This window comes from Notamacropus eugenii, chromosome 3 (assembly GCF_028372415.1).
Source record: "Notamacropus eugenii isolate mMacEug1 chromosome 3, mMacEug1.pri_v2, whole genome shotgun sequence".
NCBI classification, from domain to species: Eukaryota; Metazoa; Chordata; class Mammalia; order Diprotodontia; family Macropodidae; genus Notamacropus; species Notamacropus eugenii.
In genome coordinates, this window is record NC_092874.1 from 265,861,936 (window position 1) to 265,889,857 (window position 27,922).

At 36.8% G+C, this 27,922-nt stretch overlaps 1 protein-coding gene across 2 annotated transcripts in view; it reads right to left on the bottom strand.

The window, feature by feature from the left end:
• Positions 1-1,875: 1,875 nt before the first annotated feature.
• Positions 1,876-27,922, bottom strand: part of SLC6A15 (solute carrier family 6 member 15) — a 75,511-nt gene continuing 49,464 nt past the window's right edge. For both annotated transcript variants that reach the window (XM_072655500.1, XM_072655499.1), the window contains exons 5-12: positions 25,724-25,905; positions 17,250-17,360; positions 12,824-13,065; positions 12,539-12,731; positions 8,477-8,669; positions 6,340-6,499; positions 4,505-4,667; positions 1,876-3,322 (exon numbers count right to left, since the gene is read on the bottom strand). In XM_072655500.1, coding sequence (XP_072511601.1) covers positions 2,951-3,322; positions 4,505-4,667; positions 6,340-6,499; positions 8,477-8,669; positions 12,539-12,731; positions 12,824-13,065; positions 17,250-17,360; positions 25,724-25,905 — 1,616 coding nt within the window. In that variant the 3' untranslated portion in view covers positions 1,876-2,950. The remainder of the gene's footprint in view (positions 3,323-4,504; positions 4,668-6,339; positions 6,500-8,476; positions 8,670-12,538; positions 12,732-12,823; positions 13,066-17,249; positions 17,361-25,723; positions 25,906-27,922) is intronic.

Here is a 27,922-nt window from a genome sequence, read left to right on the forward strand (position 1 = left end):
AAAAGATGATAGATGGATGACTTGGTGGAAATCTGAGCCATGTTGATAACAAGGAAGGAAGTTAATTCAGAGTTGTTAACAAAATCAAAATGTGTAAGATACGGAGACAGCTTGCCTGTAAACACTGATAAAAATGTAGGGGGAAAGGATTAAGGTTAATGTTTAATGTTACCAGTATGGAAAACAAAACTCTAAGGATTTCCATTACCAAGTCGTGAATTTAAATTATGCTGAGATATAGCTTTCATTCATTTAAGGTCTACCATAGTGTTTGAGAAGGGGGCAGTGACAAATGTGTTTGCAGTCAACCTCTCTAACTCAACAGAAGAGCCCACATAGTACAATGGAAAGAGTTTTCGTTCTGAAGTCTGAGGACGTGGGCTCAAATCTAACTTTCCCAGTGACCTTCAGCAGTTCATTTAATATCTGTGGGTCTCTGCTTCCTCATTATTAAAGCAAAGGGCCTTGAAGATCACTTCTAGCTTTAAGCCTATGCTCTGTTATTTTTAAATGATCCTTTTCTAAACAATAAGCAGACAACGATGAATACAGAGAAGAGTGGGAAGAGTTACGTGAACTAAAGCAAAGTGAAGTAATCAGAGCTGGTGAAACAACGCACGTCAACAATTGTAACAATGTTAATGGAAAAAACAATCACCACAAAACAATTAGTACTAAATCTTACGAAGTTATAAATAATAAGTTTTGCCCTGAAGACAAGATACGAAAAATTGCTTTTCCCCACCCAAATCTTTTGTAGTGGTGAAAGTCCATGGGTTTTGGAACATAGCATGTCTATTTTTTTCAACAGTCTAACTGATTTTGCTCAATTTTTCTGTCTTACAAAAAAATCTTTGCTATAAGGGGTGGCTCTCTAGGGCTATGAGGGGGAGAGATGGCTGCCAAAAAATAACTGCACTGAGAGGAAAAAAAGGAGAAGGAGATAGATACAGACTGACAGAGAGAGAGGGAGGGAGGGATAAAGAAAGGGAAAGCAATATAAGTAAAAGATTACATATTATAATATATATTAATATAATATAAAAACAAAATCTATTTTTAAAAATATGAGTAAGTGATTTCACTGTCAAAGGAAAGTTCTAGATATGGAAACCAACTCTAGAAGTGTAGCGCACCACCTTCCCTGAAATATATTTAGTATTAGGGAGGTTAAATGACTTGCCGTGTATATTAGGATGCTTCAGCGTCTAGACATAAATGTAGACATTACTGACTCTGAGGCCAGCTATCTACCTACTATAGCACATTTCCTGTTTTCATAAGTAGCCTATTTATTTGAACAACATCTCTACCCTTCTGACCCTCCCAGTAAAAGAGAACTGACCCTACTGAGAAAGAAAAGCTTCCTGAAAGAAAATGATACTTGCCTTTTATGGTAAAATGGAATATTATTAGCAGTATTTGAAAAAAAATTAGAGATCTCAACATTGGGAATTATAAAGAAAGCCTTCTTAAGAAGACAGAAAAAGAAAAAGGCTGTTATTATAAAATGGCAGTATACTGGATGTTTGTGTCATCAGTTTTTTTCAAAAGGTGTTAATTTGTGAAACTTAATAAAGTCAATACAGATAAAAAATATAAAATGTCAATGTTTAAGGGAGGGATGTTTTATAGGATTGCAAACGTGGCAGAAGACGTTATCTGAGCTGAGCCAAGATATTCTATTTCCCCCCCATCAAAAGAAAACAAATAATTTTACTAACTTACCCCATTTGGGCCTTGTAGAAGTTCCCAAATTCACCCTCATGAAGTCATTTTAAAATCATGATGTGCATTTTGATTCACCACTTCTTTGAATAACCAACAACTCATGGGCCCAGAGAAAATAATGCATCTTAAAAAGCAACACATCAATCATTTTTGTCATCTTCTTTATTTGTAGATTCAAATGGAACGCCATACAATTTTTCGACAATTTACTGAGTCAAAATCAAACCAAACCAAACAAAAATGCATACACAAGGATTTCTTTTTGCAAGAACAGAGGAAAAACAGAAATTTACCAAACAAAAGGTCGTCTTGCTTTTGAGTTATCAAACCAGTACGTAGAGTACTAATAATATACATATATACATTAGAAGTATATTGATATAAATATACTATGGATAATCTTGGAACCACAATAAATATCAAGTAAGTTTTTAGGCACACGGCATAGAAAAAAATGCAAAATCTGCACAATCCTTAAGAGTCTTGAGTGACTCACTCTTACGTCATTTTCACACTGAAAAAAGCAAATTTTTACACAAAATATACAGCTACAACTTATATAGTCCCTGGTGACCCAGGAATCTAGCTTGTATTAGTGCTGCCCTGTTTTTCTGATGCTACTGCTCTATACAGCTATCTATCACATAAGAAAATATTTTGCAAGTTTCTTCAAGCAAATTGCCTACATCCTCATTATCTAACAAAATAAGTACACCCTTATCTACATAATATACCTATACAGCTGTGCAGAGATGCACAAACTTACTGAACAGCTTAGGAGCTCATTTGAATACTGGGGATTTACCCTGAAGGCAAAAGGATGATTTTTTTAAGGTACATTATTTGTGAACTGCTGATATTATTAAATCCAGTTATTATTACAAACTGAGGTAACACCTGTTCTTTAAAGATAGAAATATGTTAAAATACAATTGAAAGAATTAAAAAAAAAAAACTTGGATAGCATGAAGGAACTAGGTCATTGGAAAGATTTGTTGATAATCCCTTCAGTGCAAATGGAAACCAAAGAACCCAAAGGGGATGCTCCAGTTGACTGTACCATGTACTGCTGGGATTAAAGATCGGAGACATGGAACACCTGAGATCGCACTCTGGTAAGTGAAGCCTCTGCTGCTTCTCTTAGTAGAGCCAATGTTCAGTGATAAAAACTAAATACAAGGTGAGTTGGGTTTTTTGTTTGTTTTGTTTTGTTTTGAAGCTATAAGTCGGATTCTGGCATGTCGGGCATGTCAGCCATTAAGTACCCTATTCCATACCGTCCATTGGGAGCTGTATCAATAGTTGGAGAACCACTTTGCTTTCGATAAATATTTTTACCAAAATTTGGAGAAGGCACCTCACTTGCTATCTTTCCATGAATGAGGCTGGCATCATCTCCTTCTAAATTAGAAGGTTCTTTAATGATCCGTCCTCTCTTATAGGTCACAGATGCTAAATTGCCAGAACTATCATCGATAAGGTTGCAGCAGCGAACAATGAAGACGACTGGGACTGGAAGTATTGCTAACACCATCAGACATATACAAAGGGCCAGGCCCCAAGTTGGAAAGCTCAAAAATTCTTCAGCAGCCTGATGAAAACAACAAAATATAAAGATGATCGTAAATTCTCTTATTTACAGTAAAGCACAGAGATAGATAATAGATATAATTTTACCCCAGTGATAGAAACATATGTTATGTTAGCCTAGTGACTTACAGAAAACAGATGCATATAGAAAACATTTAGATTTTGCTTTTTTTTGAATACACTTTTCCTTATCACTTGAGAAGATGCGGTTGCTAGCTATAAAATTCCATTATTGAAATTGTCCATTGAAAAAACACTGCCTGAATTATTAAGATAGTTGAGGAGAAGGCTGATGGGGAAGGAAAATTCTGATTTATCCAGACTGTTTTCACTGGTCTAAATTGCTAGAATTCCCTAGATAGTTGGAAAAACTTATATACTTCATCTTGTACTTTCAAGAAAATCTGTAATAAATATAGATTTCCCCTACAGTCATAGCAATCAGGAGACTGACTATAGCGATTTTATATAAAAGTTATTTTTATGTAGCTACTGTATCCTTCTAGTAACAGCCTATTAAATATACTTAAGTTAAAACATTCCTGGAATTCTGCTAAATAGATTTTCTAATCTACTAGATTAGAAAAAATTTCTAAAAATTTTTTTAGAAAGACAAAATGATTTTCACATTCTTTTTCATTAATAATAGAAGATGGCTATCAATCAATACTAACAAGGTATTGAAAGGAAAAAAATATTGCAATTAACAAAATTGGATTTTGTTGTTGATGTGTTTGTCCTTTGTTTTCGAAGAGGACCATGACATCAAGATGATGACATGACTTGCACTTGACTTTCATTTAAGTGAGAGAGGGCTGTGCAAGGTCATCAGCCTCACTTTCTCCTCTAGAGCCATCTGAGTCCTATGATCTGATATTCATTAGGATGACTGGAGATGGCCCAGGATGCAATGGGAGACCCTGGACATTTTAGGCTAAGGTCATATCACATTCTCACTTTGAGTGAGATACATCCATTCAATGAACAGGTCTCTTTAAGTATTTTATAGATTTGGGGAATAAGAAAATAATTTTCAAAAGCCTTCCACAGGAGATGATCCCATTCTGCAAAGGATATGCAGAAAACAATATTTAGAGTATTAGAACTGATAGTTTTCATCCATTGGAGTTTACATACGGATTTGATTTAAAATGAAATTCACTGCCAATTCATTGTCTTTTACCTTATCTTCTATCCATGCATTATAGCCAGGTCGACTTAATCCAATCTGAACCATGCTGGCAATCAGTAATGACAAGAGCATTAGCGGAGACACGTATTTCCACATGTAGTAGTAATATCTGTTGGGCGCAAAGCCCAGCATATCCTTCAGATCTTCCATGAACCTAAAAACAGCAAATAAATAAGGATCCTTTTCTCATCACTTTGTATCCTTGAGTAAAAAATTCCAGTCAATGAATAACCTGGGATACTCTTAAAAATAAATCCAAGACCACTTTCCTTAGAGAAGAACTATGACATTCTGTGCTTTAATTGCACTGACTTTATTGGAAAGCCTTTGAAATTACACTACAGCCTTTGCTCTCACTAAGACGGAGGTTGGTTTCCTCATTTAGTAAGCCATAATGGAGAAGCAGCATTGCAAAATGGATAGAGGGCTGGTCTCAAAGTCAAGAAAATCTAGGTTAAAATCTAACTTCTGCTATATAAGGACTTTGTGACCCTAGGTAAGTCACAACTTCTCATTGTCCCAGACATCTCTTAAGATTCTGAAGTCTGAAAGCAGGTTATGTTGCATTGGTGAAGGGAGTCTCCTCTCTACAAGTTCTCCTTACCAATGAAATTCCAGGTTTGTTCCAAAAGATGCTTTCACTAAGCATGTGCTCTGGGACAGAAGCTATGGTAAGCGCACCAACAAATGGCAACTGAAATAAATGTACCGATTCTGTAATGGTTTCTTTGGGGCAATAATTCAAGGGGTAAAAAGGGGATAAGCTGAGATAGCCATATATGGTAAATAGAAACTTACTTCTACCATCATAAAATATTAAAGAAAATTTAAAGGCAGACTCACAACAAGAAAATAGAAGCAGTTGGGAATTCTGCTGACGAGAATCCTAAGCACCTTCCTCATTCCCCCGACATATCAGAACTGAGCACAGCCTCTAACACTCACTCCAGTCATCTGGAGTCATCAAGAAAATGATCGATTTTATTTAAGGATTTTGTTTAAGGAAGTTTTCTATGTTTTAGGAAAATGTTCATCCAGAAGCTAACATTTTATTCAATTAAGAGAGTCTGAATGGTTAGCCTGTGTGAAAGAAACCATTCATTCTATAACTGGGTAAAGCCTATGCTGCAGCAAATGTTATATCACTTGTCAGTTTTCTTGTAACTTAAAGATATGTGAGGAAAAGTTCAAATTAAATAAGTTGCCCAACTGGAATCTGATTAGAAATACAGCATAGCTTGAGAGGGTGGGAATGGGAGAGAAGGAGAGAAAGAAAGAGAGGAGAGAGATGAGAGGAGAGGAGAGGAGAGGAGAGGAGAGGAGAGGAGAGGAGACGAGAGGAGAGGAGACGAGAGGGAGAGGGAGAGAGGGAGAGAGAGAGGGAGAGGGAGAGGGAGAGGGAGAGGGAGAGGGAGAGAGAGAGAGAGAGAGAAACAGACAGAGACAGACAGAGACAGACAGAGACAGAGAGCACAAAAATGGGAGAGTTGAGAGAAAGTGAAAAAGAGAGTGACTGAAAGGGAAAGGGAAAAAAATACAGGGAGAGGAGAAATTAGGAGAGGAGAGAGGCAGAGATGAGGAAATGGTAATAAAAACTTTTCTAGCTTGTTGAGGTTAGGCAAGAGCTAGGATGTTCTCCTGATATAACCTTTGAAAAGGTTTGAAAAGGCAGGACAGAAAGTCTCTAGTAATAGGAGAACGTATCATTTTATTTTAAAGATTACTGTCCATAATACCTCACTTCTTTTTCTGATGATAGAAATACGGTCCATGAGTCTTCTAAAACTAAAATAAAAATGACCAAAATCGATTATTTTGAAACGTACTTGTCTATACCATAAATTGTTGACACAGCAACATTCTCCAAAATGACCACAATTAACAGAGGCAAGGTAGCAGAATAGTCATCGAACATTGTGACAAAATAATTTCCAGAACGTTGCACAAATATCAGGCCAATAGAAAATGCTAGAAGACAACAGACAACTGACGAAAAAGAGAAAACAAGAAAAATATGTTAATACTCAAGTTTGGTGATTAAAAACTATCAATAAAAATTAAATACTTAGTGCTAATGGCCCATACTGTCTTGATTACTGAATGCCTCCCAAGGCCCACTATATCTGGCCAGCCTCCAGTCATCCTTCACTTTTCTTTCCAGCAAAATTCTTGCCTACAACTGTACACCACTCCAACCACCATCTATTGCTGGTACACGTGCCACTGCTCATGGAAAGTCAGTTCTACTCCCCTATGGCTGCATTCTCTATACCTGTGGTTTTCTAAAACCAAACTCCCTTCCCTGGAAATAACACTTCTCATCCGATTAGAATCTGAACACGTTAAAGATGGGTTCTGTATTTGTATCCCCAGGGCTTATCACATGGTATGTACTTAATAAATGCCTTTTCATTCATTCATAGGATAATTTTAAAAGAAAATAATTTGGTAATCTCATCTTTCTTTTAAACGGGTGATTACTTTGACCTCTGTTCTAAATAAGCCAACAGACCAATTGTATGCTCGTAGCTGACTCAGATCTGTAACCAATCATCTCCTGTCTGCTAGGATAGAATTTATTTCTTTTCATGTGATGGCTTTCAACCAGTCAGAGTAAGGGACTGTTAGGCACCAATGCTCTGACTGAAAAAGGTCAAATTCCATTTTGATCTTATCTATTTGGTTTCAGTCTTAAATGAAAATGTATTGTATGTCCTGAGAGTTCATACATAGCTACATCTTGACAAATCTGCACCTTATCGATCCTTAAAAACATTTTAATGCCATTACATTAAAAAAATTCCATTGGTTTCATTCATTATTCTTCCAGAATTGTACATGTTCTAATAGAGCTTTTCTCTGTGAGGATCTCACCTTACTGAAGTGGGTGATAATTCCTTTACATCTCAGCAGACTGTCTTGCTGAGTGATTAAGCTTCACACTTTTGTTGCCTATTTTATGGCTTTCAAAGTTGAGCTCTACTCCTAGGGCAAAGGGGCACTCTCCCAAGCTCCTTGTGCTGGGGACCAGGGGCCTGGTCACTGCACTGAGGGTGGCCCAGTCTAGTTAGCTATAGCTGTTGCTGCTTGGTTTCTGGGGCTGGCAATCTGCCTTGTGTGCCCAGGCTGGAGGCTTCACAGCTGGCCTGCTGTGCCACCAGCCTGCTAATCCAAGACTTAGGGGCCTCAGTTGTTGATCAGTGCTGTGGCTAAGATCCTCTGACTGACATGCTTAGACACCATCTGTGCTGGGCTGCACTCCACATTTACTCAAGTGAGACAGACCTTTCCTGAAATCCTAAGTTATCTTAAACTGGAAAATGGTTTCACTCCATCTTTTGGTAGCTTCTATTGCTCCACAATCCACTTAGAGGCTTGACTTAATGTTTCTGAAGGAAACTGGGGAGAGCTCAGGTAACTTTCTGGATTTTTTCCACCATCTTGACTCCCCCCCCCCCCAACCTCCTTCTTGAGCTATTATGGCCAGAAATTTACCATCATCTTATGGCTTCTCTGAACTAGCACAGGCTAGTGCTTGGCCACTACAGACATTCATCCATCTCCATACCTGCACTCAAAGCCTTTTGGGGTTGGCAAGGCTTGCCAGAGCTCAGGGTTCACTAGCCTAGCCTTCAAGAATCAAGAGTCACTTCCATTTCCAGACAATGGGTCTGAGTAGGGTGTTGGTGCTCAAACACATGAGTAATGAAACTTTTTTTAAGGGAATTAACAATAAAAAGTCAAGGCACTTGAGAGCAGAAGAAAGGAGCACAAGATGTGAAGTTGGATGATCTGGGTATAAATTCTAGCTTCACCATTTATTAACCACTGTGACTTCATGACATAAACTTTATGCAGATAGAAGCCAAAACAGAAAATAAACATTTCTTTCCTTCCTTGACTGTTCACTCAAGCGAAAACCATCTCAGTAATTCAATGAATCACAGAATACATGAGACTCACCAGTAAGGATTTCCTTTCTGACTTTGAAGGTATCGACAATTGGTGTGATGATTCCCTCTATGGTCCCAAACATGCTGCCAAGTCCTAAGTTTATAAGCATGAGAAAGAACATCACCGACCAGAAGGGAGAGGCAGGGAAATGGGTCATTGCTTCAGTGAAAGCAATAAAAGCTAACCCTGTCCCCTGTACAGCCTGTAAGAGAGACAACCAGGAAACAATCAAATTAATGGAGAATGAAAAGTAATAGGGCGTCCAACTTTATATGGAAGTCAACGTGGCAGAGGGATTTCACTTCTGAATAACAGGGAAGAGAAGACCAGAAATGAAATCATCGTGTTAATGGCAACACATAATTGATAGCAATTTATTTAATTTGTCATATCATTTTCTTAGATCCAGATCCTGTCACTAGATTTAATTTATTAACGCTGAATCAGAATCATTTGTATCCTGGGAAGGATTATAGCATTGTGATGAATTAATCTTTCCTGTAAAAAGTACAGAGGCCCTACCATTTTTTTATGCCTATGATATTAAGGAATTAAGGATAAGGAAATCATATTCACAGTTGCACATACACAGGCACTTCAATATATTGTTTGATGGCTCTACAGAGGGAAACGTATGAATACATCTATTTCTATGCCAAACAAAAATTACAAAGAATTTTTCTCTTTAACCTCCACATGACCTAACTAATCAGCAAATATGCATAACAACTTTTTTCAAATTAAAAAAATACATGAACGCAAACTAAATGAAAACCAAATGAATACAATTTTCCAGAAGAGTGACAATTCAACTTAAGAGAAGAAAGTCAACTGACTCATCCTTGATAATTCTTCCACGTCTGCCACAAATGGAGCTTTAATATTTTGACTAGGATAACATGGACATCTTTGACTTCATGATAACAATTAATTATAATTTAAAAGACCTGCCAAGCAAAACTTCCTGTCTTTCATGACTAACCTCCAATTTATATAATAATAAAAGTGAGCTCTTTTGGCCATCCCTCTCCCCCAAAAACACTTTAGCTGATTATTCTGAGAGTCCTAAGAACTTAAACTCTAATGATGTTTAACACAATCTCCTCAAGAAAAATCTAGACATAAAAAGGTGGTAGAAGAGCCTTGGAAGGGAAAAAATCTCAACTGCCAAATTCCTTCCCATTCAAATTCTTTGCTTTCACATTCATCATAATTTTTTGATTGTTACTTTCGTTATTTCAGAATCCACCAATCTAACTGCTTTATGTATAGAACGCCAAAGAGTTTAACAAATCGATGTAGTTTCTACTTGTTAACATGACACATGATGCAAGAAACAGAAAGCTAACCTTTGATATTCACCTATCTCTTACTTGTCTCTTGAAATATTATAATGGCAGTAAAGTAAGGAAAGCATCAGCACTCCTGTTGAGGATGTCCACAATATTTTCTTCTCCTCTTAGTAAGAGCAATTACAAAATAGATTTTAAAAAGACACTACAATGACAGTAAGTGCTAAATAATTGTAATGACCAATCGTGGCCCCGGAGAAGACATGAGATACTCTCCTTATTTTAGTACAGAGTTGGGAGACTACAGGTATAGATGTTACATATAATGCTATATGCAGTACCTGCTTCAGTTGGTTTTTCTTAACTATCATGTTTTTGTTATAATGGAGAGAGAACATTTTTTTGTGGTGAAGGAGAGTATTACACATAGAAATTACCATAGAATATAGTGGGTATGTATAAAATATATGAGTATGTATGTGTGCATATAATGTTATACATATATGGTGTGTATGTTGCATGTAATTATATATAGTATCAATCCTATTAATATGTATCATTTTTATCAAGTCAATGATATGCCAATTATGCGCATATATATGTGCATGTATACATATATGCACACAGCATATATATGTCTATATACAAAGTATGTGTGTATATTACATATACACTCATATACATATATAAATACATATATTATGTGTTTATATGTGTATATTATGTAATATACTATGTATATGTGCATGTATACACACATTATGTATAAAAATGTATATACACGCAGACATATACACAACTAAGCAATTAACCAGGCTTGACATTTCCTATGAAAATATCAAGTTATATATCCATATATAGGCTTGCTAATTATCTATAATGCAGAAAAAGAACCTAATATAAGAAAATATACAATAACTTTATAATCCATACCACCTAGAGAAATTATTTTATAATTCTAATTACTAATCATTTGTTTCCATCTAAGTATTGTGTATAGAATGGCTAATATTAAAAATGTGGCCAATGTAGAAAAATAAATTTAAAGTAAGAGACATAGAAGTGATGGCAAGAACTATTTTGTACAAAAATGTGTAACAAAATTTTCAGATTAAGATAGCTTTCATGTAAAAAGTGTAAGTTCTATTATCTCATGAGCTTAATGTTTATCTGTGTTTTCTTCCTTGATAAGAAAGATATTTTTCAAATTATTTACAGTTTGATATATTAACTTTCATTGCCTTATATAGCATATTTTCATATGGCATTTGCAAATAGTAAACACTTATCTAATAGCATCTTACTTTGGATTATGAATATATAAGGATATATACACATATATACGCATATAGTCATTGACTTAGCTTTTCTATGAAGATAGTCAAAATAAAAACAGATTGCGTAACCTCAGAGATGATCTTATCTAAGAATGAATGTCTCAAATTCTCATTAATAAAAATCCCCAAAGTTCTTGTCTTAAAATGAACTATATTTCCCTTTGCCATCCCAAGCAATAAATGACTTGATAACTGTAATGTATCAATTCCACTTAACCCCTTTCTGAACCAAAATAAAGTAAGTTCCTGGTGGATTATTTTCTTCTAGTTCATCAGCTTTAATCATAGCATGTTCATTTTGTATCTCAGAAATGTATACATACAGACTGATCTGAAAAGCTCATGAGTTTCTCATGAGGCTTCTTCTACCCTAGAATAAAAACTAATACATATCCTATAATCCATTTATACCAACAAGTATAAAAGAAAAAAATACCATATAATAATTAACCTTGAAACGTGGTATGCCTGAATTTACTTTTTACTCAAATATGAAAGAAAAACATGCGCTACATTCTTTTTCTGTCTTTTTGTTACTGTTGTTCTGACCTGTGAATTCATCAATATAGATCAGTAATTTCTGCAGTGTATGTTCTTAAAGAATTACCTGGCACACTGAGAAATTAAATGATTTCCCAGTCACCTAGCCAGTAGAACCAGAAAGAGGACTTGAAATCTTGTTCTGGTAATTCTGAGGCTGATTGTAGCCACTACACCAAGCTGCGTCTCTCATACTGTGTAACCAGATTAATTAGAATAGATAAAAAAGCTACAGCCAGGTTTCAAGGTTATATTTTAGTATCTATTCTAGTTTAGTCATATGTAAACAGAGGCAGTATGGTGAGTTTAGATACCACATTCTCCACTGTAACCCCAAGATGTCAAGAGAACACAAGGCTACCGTATTGTTAAATGGATCCCCTATGGAAAACTTGAAGGAAGGAAATGGTCCCCAAAGGGATGAGATCTCCTTTTTTGGAGGGAATTTCCACAAGAGTGAGATCACACAGAGATTCACTAGAGCACTAGGCTTCAAGTCATGAAGACATGGGTCTAAATCCAGTACCACCCTGAGGAACCCACTTCACCTCTAGATGTCTCAGGCAACCGCTTGAGAACTATCTCCTTCGATATAGCTATTTTGCTATCTGCAATAGAAAAGACAGTTCCCATAATGGGACCATCCTATGCTGATGAAATTATAAATCCTTCACATATGGCTAAAACAAGTAAAACCACTTCAATATTAGATGTCAGAACTTGATGATTAAAAAAAATTTACTCCTGTAACATCTGAACGACAAATGTCTATGCAACAAACAATATATAATTTTAAAAATCTATTATGATTTCTATTAGTTTATAAAAATATGATAGCATACCTACTGTGTTTATTAACTTATGTGCATTCACATATTACCACTTTTTTTTAAGTCACTCACTTTATCAAGCTCATCTTCAATTTGACAGGGGCTGAGATGAAGTACAGGGAAATCTTCTTCCTTCACCTTCTCAATGATATCATAAACTAAATGATAATCTTGAGCAGTGATAGCCGAAAAGTTGATATGATGAGGAACTATATCTTGGCTAATATTGCCCATTTTCAGAAGCTTAACGATCATCTCAGAATTTCTGTAAAAGAGTAAAATGTTACTATTTATCCTGGGGACACATCGTTCAACAAACTATATTGTCACAATATGAAAGAGAATGAATATTCATACTGGATGATGCATTTCTCATTTATGATGTTTGCTTTGAAACCCAGAACAGCGAACACAACCAGTGTGGCCAGGACAGAAGTGAAAAAATTGATGAAGGACACCAGGACAGCATCAAAATGACAGTTGTTGTCTCGCTTGTTGTAACTGGAGAAGGCAATGACTCCACCAAATCCCAGCCCTAAGGCAAAAAACACCTGAGTAGCAGCTTCTCTCCAGACCTTGGGCTCCAACATTATTTCAAGCTGTTTAAAATGAGACATAATAGAAGTCAGCTACAAAATATAATTTGGGGATAGACCTACAATAAAGACAATCTGATAATTACTAAAATATATTACAATGAGGTATATGAGCCAAAGACGATACTGACATGTCTTTGAACACATCTCCCACTGTTATAGGTGAGTATTACAAATTGATCCCAGCTTACTCCCCTTCCATTCCCTGATGTAAAGAGATATTTCAAGTTCTCACTATGAAAAGCTTTCAAAGAAACACAAACCAAGGTATCTTGAAATATCTTTTCTTTATTAGAAGATAACTTGACTCCTATGTAAAAATAAATCAAATCCCCTGCCCCCCCAAAGTTTTGTGGTTCATAAAGTGATATGGTTCAGTAACTGGTATGTATGTGAGTGAAAAACTAACTTGATTCAGAGGATTTATGTCAGAACACAATTCTTGTTGCCCAGCAGGGAGGTGGTGTATTGGAAGTGATGAATAAGGCATATATTTAGAGACCATTTCTTTTGCTTGATCAAATGTCTTTTTTATTTCTTAAAGGGAAGTCTTTATTGGGGTTGGGATAATGAGCCAGTAGGATGGTGCAGGGATGTCACTGATGGATTTATTCAAAGACAATGGAAAACACGGACAAGTTGAACATTCCACAAATCTCAAACTCATTCATTCAGTAATTCATTAAGATTACATATTTAAGCTGAAAGGGGTCTTAAAGGTCTACTTTCTCATTTTTCAGATGAGGAAACTGAAAGACAAAGACGTTAAGTGATTTGCCCAATGGTAAATACCTCATGTCTGTGACGGAATTTGTACCTGGGTCTTCCTAACTCCAAGTCCAGTGACATATCCCCCACCCCACACAGCCTCTCTTTCATTCAAGGAATATTTACTGTCTACTGTCTATTGCAGCTAGGTGGTGCAGTGCATAGAGCACCAGTGCAGGAGTCAGGAGGACCTGAGTTCAAATCTCACCTCAGACACTTGACACTCACTAGCTGTGTGACCTTGGGCAAGTCACTTAACCCCAACTGCTTCATCCTGGGGCATCTCCAGTCATCCTGATGAATATCTAGTCACTAGATTCAGATGGCTCTGGAGAAGAAGTGAGGCTGGTGATCTGCACAGCCCTCCCTCACTCAAAACAAAGTCCAGTGCAAGTCATGTCATCATTTTTCTGATGGCATGGTCTTCTTCGGCAACAAAGGATGAACACACACATACACTGCCTACTAAATGACAGGTATCAGCCAATTTATGTAGAACATAGACACATAATCATTGTGATGAGCAGTTGCATCCCATTTCGAGTGGCCTGGCTCTTTATAATGAGATGGCTGAGAATCTATTTACTACAGTTCATTAGGGTTCAGTTTTATTGTCGTTACACTGGAAGTGGCCTTATCACAAGTAATCATTATAAATGCACTTAGTTTCAAATCTCCTTTATTTGCTCAATAAAACAATTTAAATTTCTGAAAAATATCCATCTGATTAAATACAGAATATAAAATTATTGTATTTAATAGGGGTGTGTGTGTATCTTAAACTCTTAATCAGAGATGTTAAATTCCTAGTGATACAACATTCACACATCCAGTATTTGGCCACTAGATGGAGCTAAATACTCTTTTTTTAGTAACAATTCCATACCTTTGTATTGAATTTATTTTAGGATTTCTGAAACAGCTGTTTGATTCTTCCTTAGTAATTCAAGAATTTATGGCTTTTAGAGGGGTTGTTTGTTTTTTTGGCCACACAGGACTGGGCAGAAGCAGTGCGACCACTTGTCAGATATGTTACAGGGGAATTCTGTCAGGGATGAATTAGATTAGATGGCTCCTAAGGTCCCTTCTCTTGAAGTTCTGTGATCCTGTATAAATTCAGATGGCATAGAGCAATGGATACTGTTACTACCTCCAGTCACAGAAACACAGAATTGGAGGTGGAAGGAACTTTAGATACCATGGAGGCTAATCCTCTCATTTTACAGATGAGGACACTGAAGTCTAGGAGGTTAAGTGAATTGCTCTTGTCCGAAGTCACACAGACAGTAAAGAACCAGAAGCCTATCCCAGGTCTGAATCTATGCCACACTGCACCTGAAAATCTAGGATCCCATGGCTACTAACTGATGTGACCCCACTGCCATGAGTGGTAAAGTTCAGCATGCCTCCATCAAGAGAAAACGTCCATGCATGTGGCAGGAAGTACCTCCACATGAGCAGAGCCTTGAAAGGCTGGAAAGTGCATCCATGCTTGGGAGACTCTTCTGAGGAGGAGGGAAAGGAAGCCTTAAAGGGCCTTCCTAATGCCCACCTGGCTGTCCAACCACAGGACTCTATGGAGGCTCCACGGAGAAAGACGGTTCTCCCCTCCCTGACACCTTCAACTGCCTATAGTGCACATGCACGCACAAACACTCATTCACATATACATTCACATACATATACCTATTTGTACTCATGCACAAATATATACACTCATATATATACATACATATACATTCACACGTACACTCTCTCAGGTGCACATGAATACATACATACATGTATGTATATATACACATATATACATATATACTTAAGAGAAACATATATACAAATATACTCAGAAACATACGCTCGCACATACATATACTTGTACATATACACACCTATCTACACTCATTCATACATATGCACACATACACAAATATGTTCACTCACACATACATATACAAACTCATACATATACACTCACATATACATATACTCATACACACATTCATATATACATAAGCAGACATGCAAAGTAAGGCAAGGATTTCTTCTATCATACTATACTTGTCATAATTTCAAAGAATAATTAAAACAGATACTCAAATCCTTATTGCTACCCCATGTCAAACGGTTAGCCACGCCAATATATTATAAATAGTTTATGTGTCTAGAACCCAGCTACCTGCAGTGAACAGGAAGGAAAATATGGATTTTTGCCTTCTATATTTCCTAAGCTGAATTTTCTTCAAACACAACTTCATACACAATTGAAAAGTAAATCAGTGGCCGGATTTCCCAGTACAAGACAAATCATTTAGAACTGCAACAATTCTATATCCCATGTGGAGGCAGCATGGAGCAATAGAAAAAAAATGAAAGACCTGGGTTTCAGTTCTACCTTAAATACTTACTTTCTACGTAACCCTGTCATTTAACACATCAACTTCTCAAGTTACAACAAGATTTCATTTCCTCAATTGTAAAATGGGGATAACAACAGATCCTACTTCACAGGGTTCATTGCAAGGATCAAAAGAAACCATTTGCAAATCTGAATGTATCAATAAAACATAATCCAGAAGAAGTTATTAAGCTGACTATCATATGAGTGAGCAGCTGGTAGCAGAGTCCTGGGTCTGGAGTAGTGACAACTCATCTTGTTAGGTTCAAATCTGGCATCAGACATTTACTAGCTGTGTGACCCTGGACAAACCTGTTTGCTTCAGTTTCCTCATTGGTAATGTGAGCTGAAGCAGGAAACGGCAAACCATTCCAGTATCTCTGCCAAGAAAATCTCAAATGGGGACATAACTGAAACAAGTGGGCTATTACAATACCATCAGTTTATACATACAACCCTTTTTTATTCCTAGATGATAAATGAAGAATTAAATTCTATACTTTCATCAGCATAAAATCCTTTTTTAAAATGTTACTTTTAGAAAGAGTCTTTCCTTCCACATTTTCAGCATCAATTCCTTCATTTTTTCATTATCATTTTAAAAGCACAACACATTTTTCTTTACATCTATGTTTCAGGAATGAGAAAGAGGTGGGAATCAAGGATCAGACTCTACCATATCTGAGATTTTACTTCTGAAATGTTTTTAAATCACTTAAAACCTAAAATAATGACTAGAGTAGACTTAGATCCAATGATTTTAAAGAACAAAACTAGATTGATATTAAAGTCTTAAATCCTAATACTGACTCGAACACAAACAAGAAAGATCTCAATTTGATCAATAAGACATGTTATAATGTCAGTGACTTAGAAAATCCGTAATCTAAAATTTAAAAAAATACCATGTGTAGAAAATTAACCTCCCAAGGCAAGCTGTGGTGGCCTTTAACATTCAAAGCATTTCTAATAATAAATATAACAAACTCATAAGTTATGTCTTACTCCAAAAACAAGCACATACCTTAGGGGTAAACATATGACGGATGCCATCAATCGAACCATTTAAAAGCAGTGCTCTGATCAGAAAGCATATGAGTACCACATATGGGAAAAGTGAACTAAAGTACATGATCTGCAAAAAGAAAAACCAAACATATGATTAAGTAACAAACAGATTCATAAACTTTACTGTGAATAATGGTCACTATTAATGGTTCTATTAATTTTACATAGAAAATACCTTAAGTGCTCCTCTATTTCTTTACTTCAATTAATATGGGATAAAAATTAGTATTTATGTCTCATTACATCCTCACGATAACCCTGGGAGATATTATTATCTCCCATTTTACATATGAGAAAACTGAGACAGACAGAGACTAAATGACTACCCAATAGTATGTACCTAGAAAACGCCCACCATGGCATTTGAACTTGGGTTTGGTGCTTTCTCCACTGGGACCCTAGCTCATCATGACTGTGAAACCACTGGTCTATTCTGATAATGAGGCTATCTTTAACAGGAAAAATCATGTTGAGGTCATAACAGTTTTCCATAGAGTTTATTTTAGTAAGACTGCCCCCTCCGAAAAAAAATTAGCATGGTATACTGTGCTCTCTATAAAATAAGGAAGCATTAATACTTTTAAGAGCTTGTAACAGAAATAGTCAACCCTTTATGCCCACAAAAGTGTTTGAGAAGTGCAATTTTTAAATCATTTCACACTTTTATAAACAGCCTATTCAGCATGCCCACTTGCACATACACACACACGCACACCCTTTAGTTTTATCGTAAGTCTACTTTCCCAAAACCAAAGTATTTTCTTTCTTTCTATATGTAATTCAGGAATTTTTTAAATCTCTTCAAGTCCTAAGGAACCCCTGAAGAGTGTTCCTTTCCTTAATAATATCAGTCTTTTTTTTCAATCATTCTTTTCTTTGTTTTGTCATTAAATAGGTAAAGTGGCACATGGCTATTGATTTCTCTTTTTCCGCTCTTTTAAATCAAGCACTTAGTTTTAGCAGAGCTCCAAATAACTTTACTGATTAAAATGTCAAAAATCCAGCTTACACACCAAGGAAACCTGGATAAATCTGCTCAGTTTCCTTCCTGCCTCCTCAAAAATATGTTTCTTCAGTAAATCAGGCTGTGAACACCTTTATTTAAGGGACCAGTGGATCAACTACTGAAGATGTTCCTACAAGTCTGGGACTTGTCCTGGGCCTCTATCACAGAGTAATCATTACAAATCAAATTTATTAGACAAGACAGAGATAGAACTGGACCTACGATTTCACTGGTATAGAGAATTTCAAATAAGGAAATAAGGCACTTAACCTCTATCTTCCTCAATTTCCTCACCTATAAAATGAGAATAGTAATAGCCACTATATCCCAGGGCTGCTATGAGAATAAAATGTGAGTTTTTTGTAAAGCACTTTGCAAATCTTAAATTTGTTATTAGAATATATTATATGAATAACTATGAATCTGAATAATTATCTATTTAAAGTATATGAATTCATTATATGAATAATTCACTACACAAGTGCTGGCTATTATTCTCATGCAGGTCAATACATCTTTACAACTTAAAATCTAAGAGAAGCACACTAAGTAAATTTTTTGTTTATACACAATCCTATGAAAATAAAAAGCTATGCATTTTTTTTATTTTCTAATTATTTCATTAATTATATTCTTGGTACATAACTACAACTCATTTTATCTTATGACCATTATGAAGTAATGGGATAAAGAAGTTCCACTCCATGGCTCCTGAATTTTTTGAATATTTATTTCCCTTCTAAATGGTATCTTCAGCAAATCTAGTGCCCATGCTTTTATGAGTTTTCCTACCCCGAAAATGACATCAGTGAAAACCAAGTACAAAGCTAGATTTTTTTAAAATTAAAATGTCAATATCCAGCTTACAGATAAGGAAACCTGAACAAGTCAGTTCTACGGAACAACTGTATTTGAAAAAAAGGAAAAAAAAAACTTTACAGATGTTATAGTACTGGAATGAACCTGGACACTGAAACAGCAACGACCAATTCCGGTCCTGGAGAGCAAGAGTAGGAAAAAAGTACCTTCCTCCTTTCCTTGGAAAGGCAAGTAACTACGGATGCTGCACACACATACACAAAGTCAGGTTACGTGGCCAAATGATTTTGCTTTGCTATAAAAGAAAGCTTGCTGGATGTGGATATAGAGGGTAAGAGCATATGAATATGATGCAGAGGCGTAGCAGAGAGGATGGGCCAGGTGTAGCCACACACCCTGGAGTGAGTATCATCCAAAACCCTTCCCCTATATTCTGATGTCAAACAAAATGAATCAATGAAATTTTAATTTTTTAAAAATAAATTTTTACAAGTCTAGCATGGTTCTTATCTCTTTAAGGGAAAATCACCAACTGCACATATTCTAAAAATATTTCCAACACTATCCAGATAACAAGATTTTTTTTTTTTGTGAGAGAAGAACACTCAGTGAAAATGTGGTGAGAGAGTGATGACTGCTCTTTTAGCGGCTGCTAAGACACATGGGATTCATCTATAGAGGCACATGCAGGAAAATAGTCCTGACAGCAAGTATGTTTTAACAGACCAGGCTTCTTATCAGCTAAAATGGGGTGTGAAAATTCTTTTACACTCAGCTCCCCCATGCAAAGGAATGAAAAGGAATGTTTCTAAAATACTCAGTATTCTATTAGGCCAAGAGAAAGAGTTTGTTATGCTTTCTCTAAGAAGATCACAGCTTTAAAAATCTGCCAAGTACTAGCACAGTACCTGGCATATAGTGAGTGCTTAATAAATGTATTTTTTTCATCCACTCATTCATTTCAAAGTTCTCTAATGCTTCATTTTAGCCCTGAGGGGACTCTGGGTTCTACAAGTCAACAGTGCCTCAAACCCTATCTGGCTTGACAATCACCAGGAAAGGATTCACTAACAGGGTTGTTGCTAGTGGGAGTATTGTTGGTATTGGTACGGTGGTGGTGGTGGTGGTGGTGTTCAGATAGTAAGATTTTCCTCATATTGAACTAATTTACCACAAATGTAGCCCAAAGGTTATGCTGAATATTGAGGGTCTGTCTCTCAGTCAGTGCTTTAAAAATACTAATTTAGGAATAAGGTTAACTACACTTTGAATCATATGAAGCTGCCCTGATCAATTACAACCATGGCTTTCTACTGGACATCTAAAGGGCCTGACCTAGTGTGCCAAGTCTTAAATTTGTAATAACATGATTATCATCATCCTTATCATTAGTAATACTGCCATGCATGAGTACAGTCCCCAAAATGAAAAATACAAAAACCCATTCTAGATCAGATCCATTGTCTATCCAAAAGTTCTAAAATATATGGTTAGAAATCGTACCTAAACATTTTTACAATCCCTAACCCCTTACTAATTGATTTGTCTCAAGATTCTTGACTTTTTTTTTTTTTTATGTTCATTAGTTGCTATATGTTCTTTAGCAAGAGCCCTATCTGTCATGTGGGCTTGGTCAGCTTTTTGAAATGCTCTTGAAGACTTACTGGCTGAAGGGAACAAGGCTCACATCTTTTTACACAGTTTCCTGGTGGCCTAAGTACAAAAGTCTGCACAAGATGGTTTTAATATCTTTTAAGGAAAAAAAAAAAAACATCCCCGGTCTATTCAACAGCTGTTGTTTCTACCACATGCCTCCTGGGGCACCGGGTTCCAGTTGTTGACTGCTCTGGAAAATGTCACTTGATACTTCAATGGATACATGATCACAATGTGAATGTACTCCCTCTAAGAGTAGACTTCACCCCCGCCATGTCTTCTCATTCAGAGCAGCAGTCAAGACCGTAGGCTCTTATGGGAAAAACAGATAAGAAAACTGAGGCACAATGAGGTTAAGTGACTTGTCCATGGTGACTTGGCTGGGCAGAACACTAAGGTAGAGGTGAACTTGACTCCATGCCCAATACCCTACCCATCCACTACTCTGTGTTTCCTCTTAGTTTTCAACTTTTTAGTCTAGATTTATTACTAAAATTATTGTCCGTCCTCGTTCTATAATCTTAGTTGCTTTTTTTCTGGATGTTTCTCTGGACTATGTCCAGAATACCTTTTGTTAATCATGGGAACCCAAACTTCTTACAACAGTCAGGTGTAAATGAATATGGGTTGTCCACAAGGATGTAAAAACATGTAATCTTACAGAATGCACTTGAGGTGTTCTATAATATTTTTATGTAAAAATTCCACACTCATCTTTAATAACAGAAATTACCTGAGAATTTCTGCATGGCACAGTAGATAGAGTACTGGCCTAAAACCCATGAAGAGCTGAGTTCTAGTGGGACAACAAACTGTGTGACTGCACTTGTCCATGTACTTAGTGATACTCTAAGACCATCATTTGCAGAGAAGGTGCTGGTGGACATTCTTCCCTCAAAGCTTCCTCTATCAATGAAATCACAACTCCTATCCCTATCCCTAGAAAACATCACTACGTCTTGAGATCTAGAAGTGGGAATGTAGCATAGAAAGATGTTAAGCAACCTAATAAGCTTATACCTTCTTGGCTTGGACCACACTTTAAAAGGATGTGAAGAAAAAGGTGCCAAAGAGGACTAAGGCAGGTAAAAGGGATCTAATGATGAAAGGCCAAAAGTGTTTGGTTTGTGGAGTCTAGGAAAGGAAAAACTAAACACAGCAGGTTCTATCCAACTCTCCTACGGCCAGGGATTGGTCACCTCTAAGAAGGATTAATGAAGAGTTAGATTTCAAAGAAAATAGGAGATAGATTGAATATAAGAAATTTAAGACTATATATATAAGAAAATAGGAAATATAAGAAAATATACATAAGAAACATAAAAATATAAGAACTATATGCATAAATATATAAGAAAAAAATAAGATAATATAAGAAAAATCATGATGGTGATCCATATAACCAAATAGCTAGAATAAACCAAGTCAATAGAGATCCACTCTCCAAAGTTCTTTATAAAAGAGGTTTTCTATACCGGATGGCTTATTTATATGCATAAAGCTACCAAACAGGTCATACGATTTCTTAATAACTCTCTCAGAGATGAAGACTAAGAGGCATTATGGGTAGAGAGCTGGCCTTGAAACCAGAGGACAAGGGTCTGAGTCCCATTTCCAACACATGCTGACTGTATCACCTCACAGTGGGTAAGTCACTTACCTTCTCAGTGATCTAAGCAATTCTCTAAGTTGTGATATAATAATAGAACATTTATGTATATTGCATAATTATACACATTTTATATAATTATCTGCTGGGGATGGAAGCTCAATTCCATGTGGACAGTCTCGGGCGGGTAAAGGTGGGAACTTCTACATCTTAGAGTTCTCATGAGGCCCCCCATAACAACACCAGGGAATCTAGGAGTGAGACCGAGCAATCTCGTGTATTTCCGCCTCTTCCCGTGAGAAACGTGATGGGAGGAGCATCCCCCTCGAGACTGTCCCGGATCTGGGCACACCTATTGTTATCTAACAGGCACGGTATTCAGGCGCAAACTATGCGGCTGGAGAGCTTAATTAGGATCAGGAAAGCCTGAAGGCGCTCTTAGCGCGGAGGGGCCCTGACAAGACAGAAGGCTCCGTTTTCCCTCTCTTCGCTCTCCCCTCCCCCTCTCTCCCCACTTACACTTCTGCTTCCAATCTCTTATTGTAAGATCTTTGCCTCCTTGGGAGATTCTTCGCTCCCTCCTAAGGAAGAATTCCCCTGCACTTGTAACCAGAACCCTGAATAAAGCTTAACCCTTGTTCGACTCTGAGAGGTCTCTTCTCTCATAAGACTATCCGGTTTGGCCAGCCGAAGACCTGCGAGAAGTAAGGTAAGAAGACTCGGGTAGCCCTCAGGCCTCTAGGCCTGGCAATTATCTCATCTGATCTTCACAATATTCCTATGAAGTAGATGTTATTATCCCCCTTTCACAGAAGTGGAAATTGAGATAGAGAGGTTAAGTGTCTTGTTCCAGAGCCAATTAGCTAATTAATAAGTGTTTGAGGAAGGACTGAGATCAGGTCTTCCAGACTCCACAGCCAGCACTCTAACCACTTCCTAAGTTGCCATGAAAATGTCCCTTCATTAGTAGAGAGTTTTCTTACCTGGGAGCTGCCTATATCAATGAATTCACAGATCCTATACTTACTCTACCCCCTTTTAGGAATGTCATTTCATGACTTATAACAGATGTTCTAGTAAATCCCAAACAAACAGTATAGCAGCTGAGGCAGAAAGACCCCTTATACTCAATAATAAAACATACACTGCCTGATTTACCTAGATAATTCTCTCCCATTTGACTGTAAGGTCCTCAAGAGCAAGGACTCTTTTCTGCCTTTTTTTTGGTATCCCCAATACTCAGTCAGCACAGTGCCTGGCACATTGTAGGCACTTAATAAACGCTTACTAACTGGCTGGATGTGTCTAAATCAGGTCTGCACAACATATGACGCACAGGTGGTACACTGTGCAGGCCTGTTTTACATCCTCTACAATTTCCACGGGCTGCAGGCAGCACGTGGCCATAAGCAGACTGCAGGCTGGTTATTGTGCAGGCCTAAACAGCTGCCCCGTTTTCACATAATTATCTAATATCAATTTAAAAGAGAGAATTTTTTCCATCTTCATACAAAAATTTATTGGTTATGTCTTAACATGAGAAGGGGGAAGGGTGGGCAGTCCCAGCTGAGCTCTCTGACTCATTACCACGATGGCTGACACGTTGTTCAGCTATTGAAAACCATCCTTAACTGACCATGAGTTTGTTTTCTCCAAAAACTAAGGATTTCTTTGAGCATTCAATGCTTTGAAGGCTGTTTAACATGTATGCATATGGTTTAAAGGCTGGTATGGAGAAATCCATCTCTGTTAGCAAGTCACTTCAGCTTTGAAAAATGAGCCACCTAAGTGGCCTACCCGTTAGCTTTGATCTTCTGATCTCATGCCACTTATCAATACTACCTTTACCAATGGTGCTTGAGAATCAGGTTGACCACACTTGCAAAGTGCAAAGACTGGCTAGATGGGGGAGTTATTAGAGCAATACAAGTCAGTAAATGGTTTATCCTGGCACTTTCAGGCCAGAATCATTTCTTCTTCCTTCTAAACTTAAGTGTCTAGTTAATTTCTGTAAGCCTTGATTTTATTTTTTAATTTTTATAGCAATTCTATTGTTTCCCTGATACATAATCACAATACTTGTGTAATTTTTCCCCCTTAATTTACAATAATGAAGATTACGCATACACTATATAGATCACAATTTCTCTATTTTCATATGATTTAGAACAAAATTTCCTTGAGAAATATGCCCAGTGATGAGCATAAGCCCCCAGTGTATGTGCAAAAAAAAAAAAAAAACTGGTTTTAACCATGGTTCTTTTTACATAAATAAGCACTGAGTGAACATACGCATTCTCTGTTAACAAAGAAAAAAGAAAGAAAAATACTACAACTCTATAGCTTGCTCTTTCTCACCTGTAAGAAGGCAATTGTAAACTGACCCATAGTGCCAGGTGTACCCAATTAAGGTGATTACTAGCTGATTGAGCATAGTTAGTCATGCAACAAAATTTTCATCAGATTTGAAAACGAATCTGGATGTCTTTAGAACTATATTTCTATCCTCATAAGCAAAATCTATTTTGGAGAGCAAGAGACTATAATTTTAGACCTGGAAAGGTTAGTTTGAAATCATCCAAGAATTGAATGAATATAAGTGGAATAAAATCCAAATATCTAGTTTTCTTAAATAACAGATTGACTATACCAATGTCAGATTTTCTATAATATTTATTTGTCCCATTCTTTTCAAGATTTCATCTTATGAAAACAATGCAAAGTCAGAGGTGATGGCAAAATAATAGTACTGAATAGAAAAATAGTTTGGTAACTCAATTTTAAAAAGGATCAGCCTTAAAAATTCTGAGGATTCAAAATGTAATATTCTTGTAGTTGGATAAATTATCGCTTATTTCCCTTAATTCCCATATATTTGATATATATACACAGTGCACAGAGAAACTGAAACTCTTGATAAATTTCATTCAAGTCAAAATGTTTGTTAGGGTCAGACATGAGGGCCCAGATTTCTAAAAGTACATCCATCCCTGGAGAATGCAGACACCCCAGGAGCTAATCAGAGAAAGAAAGAAAGAGAGAAAGAAAGGTCCTTGGGCAACCACTTTCAACCTCATCCTCCCATCTCCACAACCCGTATACATTCTTAGCATGCTGTTTTTCACCAACCCTCAAGTCTTTTTGTACAACTGACTGTTCTTCATCCAGGACCCATTATTATTCTACTTGGGCTTATTCAAGGGCCAAATGAATCATGTCTTCTAGTCTAGTTGCCCGTACACACGGAGAAGATGGCATGTGAGGAGGGGTGTGGTGTCCAGGAATGGGATGATAGATGCCTGCTAGGTAACAGGCAGGAAGCCAAAAAGAATGTACTAACTTTGCCTGAAGACTGAATGCCTTTGATCATTGCCAAGCAAACCAAGACCCATGCAGACAGTAAGCAGACTGTCATCTTCCAGTTGAGGCCCCCACTCTGTGAGATGGAGTCAGAAATATTCAAGGCTTCTCTATACCAGTAATAGGTCGTGGCAGAACTCTTTTCACATTCTGGTTCCACAACTGAAGGGGGAAAAAAGAAGGTAAAGAATGATTTCAGATCACAATAGAAATGGTCAGAGAGTATTTCTCTGCAAAGTATTTCTTACCATTTGACAGAGTACAATTGCTGTTTTCATGGGATGGAGCCAAGAGGACAGTAGGCTCCGCTTTTCTTCTTTCCTCTCTCCCCTCCCCCTCTCTCCCCGCTTGTACTTCTACTTCCAATCCCTTAAGATCCTAGCCTCCTTAGGAAATCTCCCCCTCTTCCTCCTAAGGAAGACCCCCCTGCACTTGTAACCGAGACCCTGAAATAAAGCTCAACCCTTGTTTGACTCTGGAACGTCCTTTCTCTCATATGAGCATCCGGTTTTGGCCAACCGAAGACCTTGGAGGTGAGGTAAGAAGACTCGGGTAGCCCACACAGGCCTCTAGGCCTGGCAGGATGGAAATTGAGTATGAGAAATTTTTTAAAATCTATAGCTATCAGGAAGGGGGGGCATATATTAAACACTTACTATGTTCCAGCATTTATTAAACACTTCCTATGTGCCTGGCACTATACTAAACATTTTACAAATGTCATCTCATTTGACCCTCACAACATCCCTGAGAGGTGAGAACTGTTAATATTTTCATTCTACAGTTGAAGAAACTGAGGCAGACAGAGGTTAAATATCTTGTCCAGAGTCACACAGCCAGCAAATGTCTGAGTCTAAATTTGAACTCAGGTCTTCCGGACTCTGAGCACACTACCCACTATGCCACCTAGCTGTTCCAAAAATTCTTTATATACATTAATACAAATTCAGTCAAACATTTTATGTTTTTGAAATGCGAATCTGAATCATATCCAAAACCAACATTTTTAAAAGGTAGTAAAATGCTAGGTGTTCCCTTTATTTTTCTATTATATACAAGAGAGAAGAACATTCAAAACTGAAAGATAACATTGCTTTCATACTCCATGATACAGCATCCTTTTGGCCACGTGTCTAAAGGTCCATGCCAATTGCACCAAACCCGATGAAGGCCTAAAAATCTATCACAGTGTTTAATTTTTGTTTGCTTTAAGGCTGTTATGTTTGTTTTAAGGTTGCCTTTCTCTATTCACCCAATTCAACCATCATTTGGAAAGTACTCCCTGGGTTGAAAATCCATTCAAATTCTTTTTTTCTGGGTGCTCAGTTTGTTAGGATATTAGTAAATTTAATCTGCAATTTTGAGTACACCCTAGCAGAAAGGTAAGGAGCCTCTTGAGCAATATGGTACAGGGACATTTTATAGGGCTAGAAAAATCTTTCAAGATTAAAAAGGATTGACAACAATTTTGACATGGATAATCCATAAAATGGACAATCTGTGTTTTTATTTCATACACCCTTTCTTAAAAGATGGACTAAAGGCCTTATAACTTAATAACTGAGTCTTCATTGACATCATCTTTCAGCCACTAGCTTATGCCAAATACTTCTATTCTCAAAGAACCCAAGGTCCACTTACGACTAAAAATATTCAAACACAGCTCATAAAAATCTATCACTAAAGTAATTTTTAAAACAGGATTATGAAGACTCTTAAGATACCTCCCTGAAATTTTAGGCCTAAAAAAATGGGTTTTTGAGTTCAGCTCATAGTCCTCTATAACATCTGTCCAAGATATGCTGAAGGAAGTATCATGTATAAAATGTTGGACTTGGCCTCAGAAAGACGTAGGTTCAAATACTCAGACAGTCACTAATTATGTGATGCTGGATAAATAATTTGATTGTGTACCTCAGTTTTATCATTAATAAAATGAGGGTGTTGGACATCAATGCCACTAAACAGGTACCTTTCTCTGTTCCGCTTTATAGTTTCTTGAGAATAGGGTCTGTTTTTCTTCCTAGTATATGCATTCGCAGCACTTAGTACAGAGCTTGGCATATAAATAGAGAAACACAATAAATGTTCAGTCTATCTATCTACCTACGTATCTATCATCCATTATAATTGTAAATCTGTGAGTCTAATTAGCGATATATCATCTGGTCATGAACAT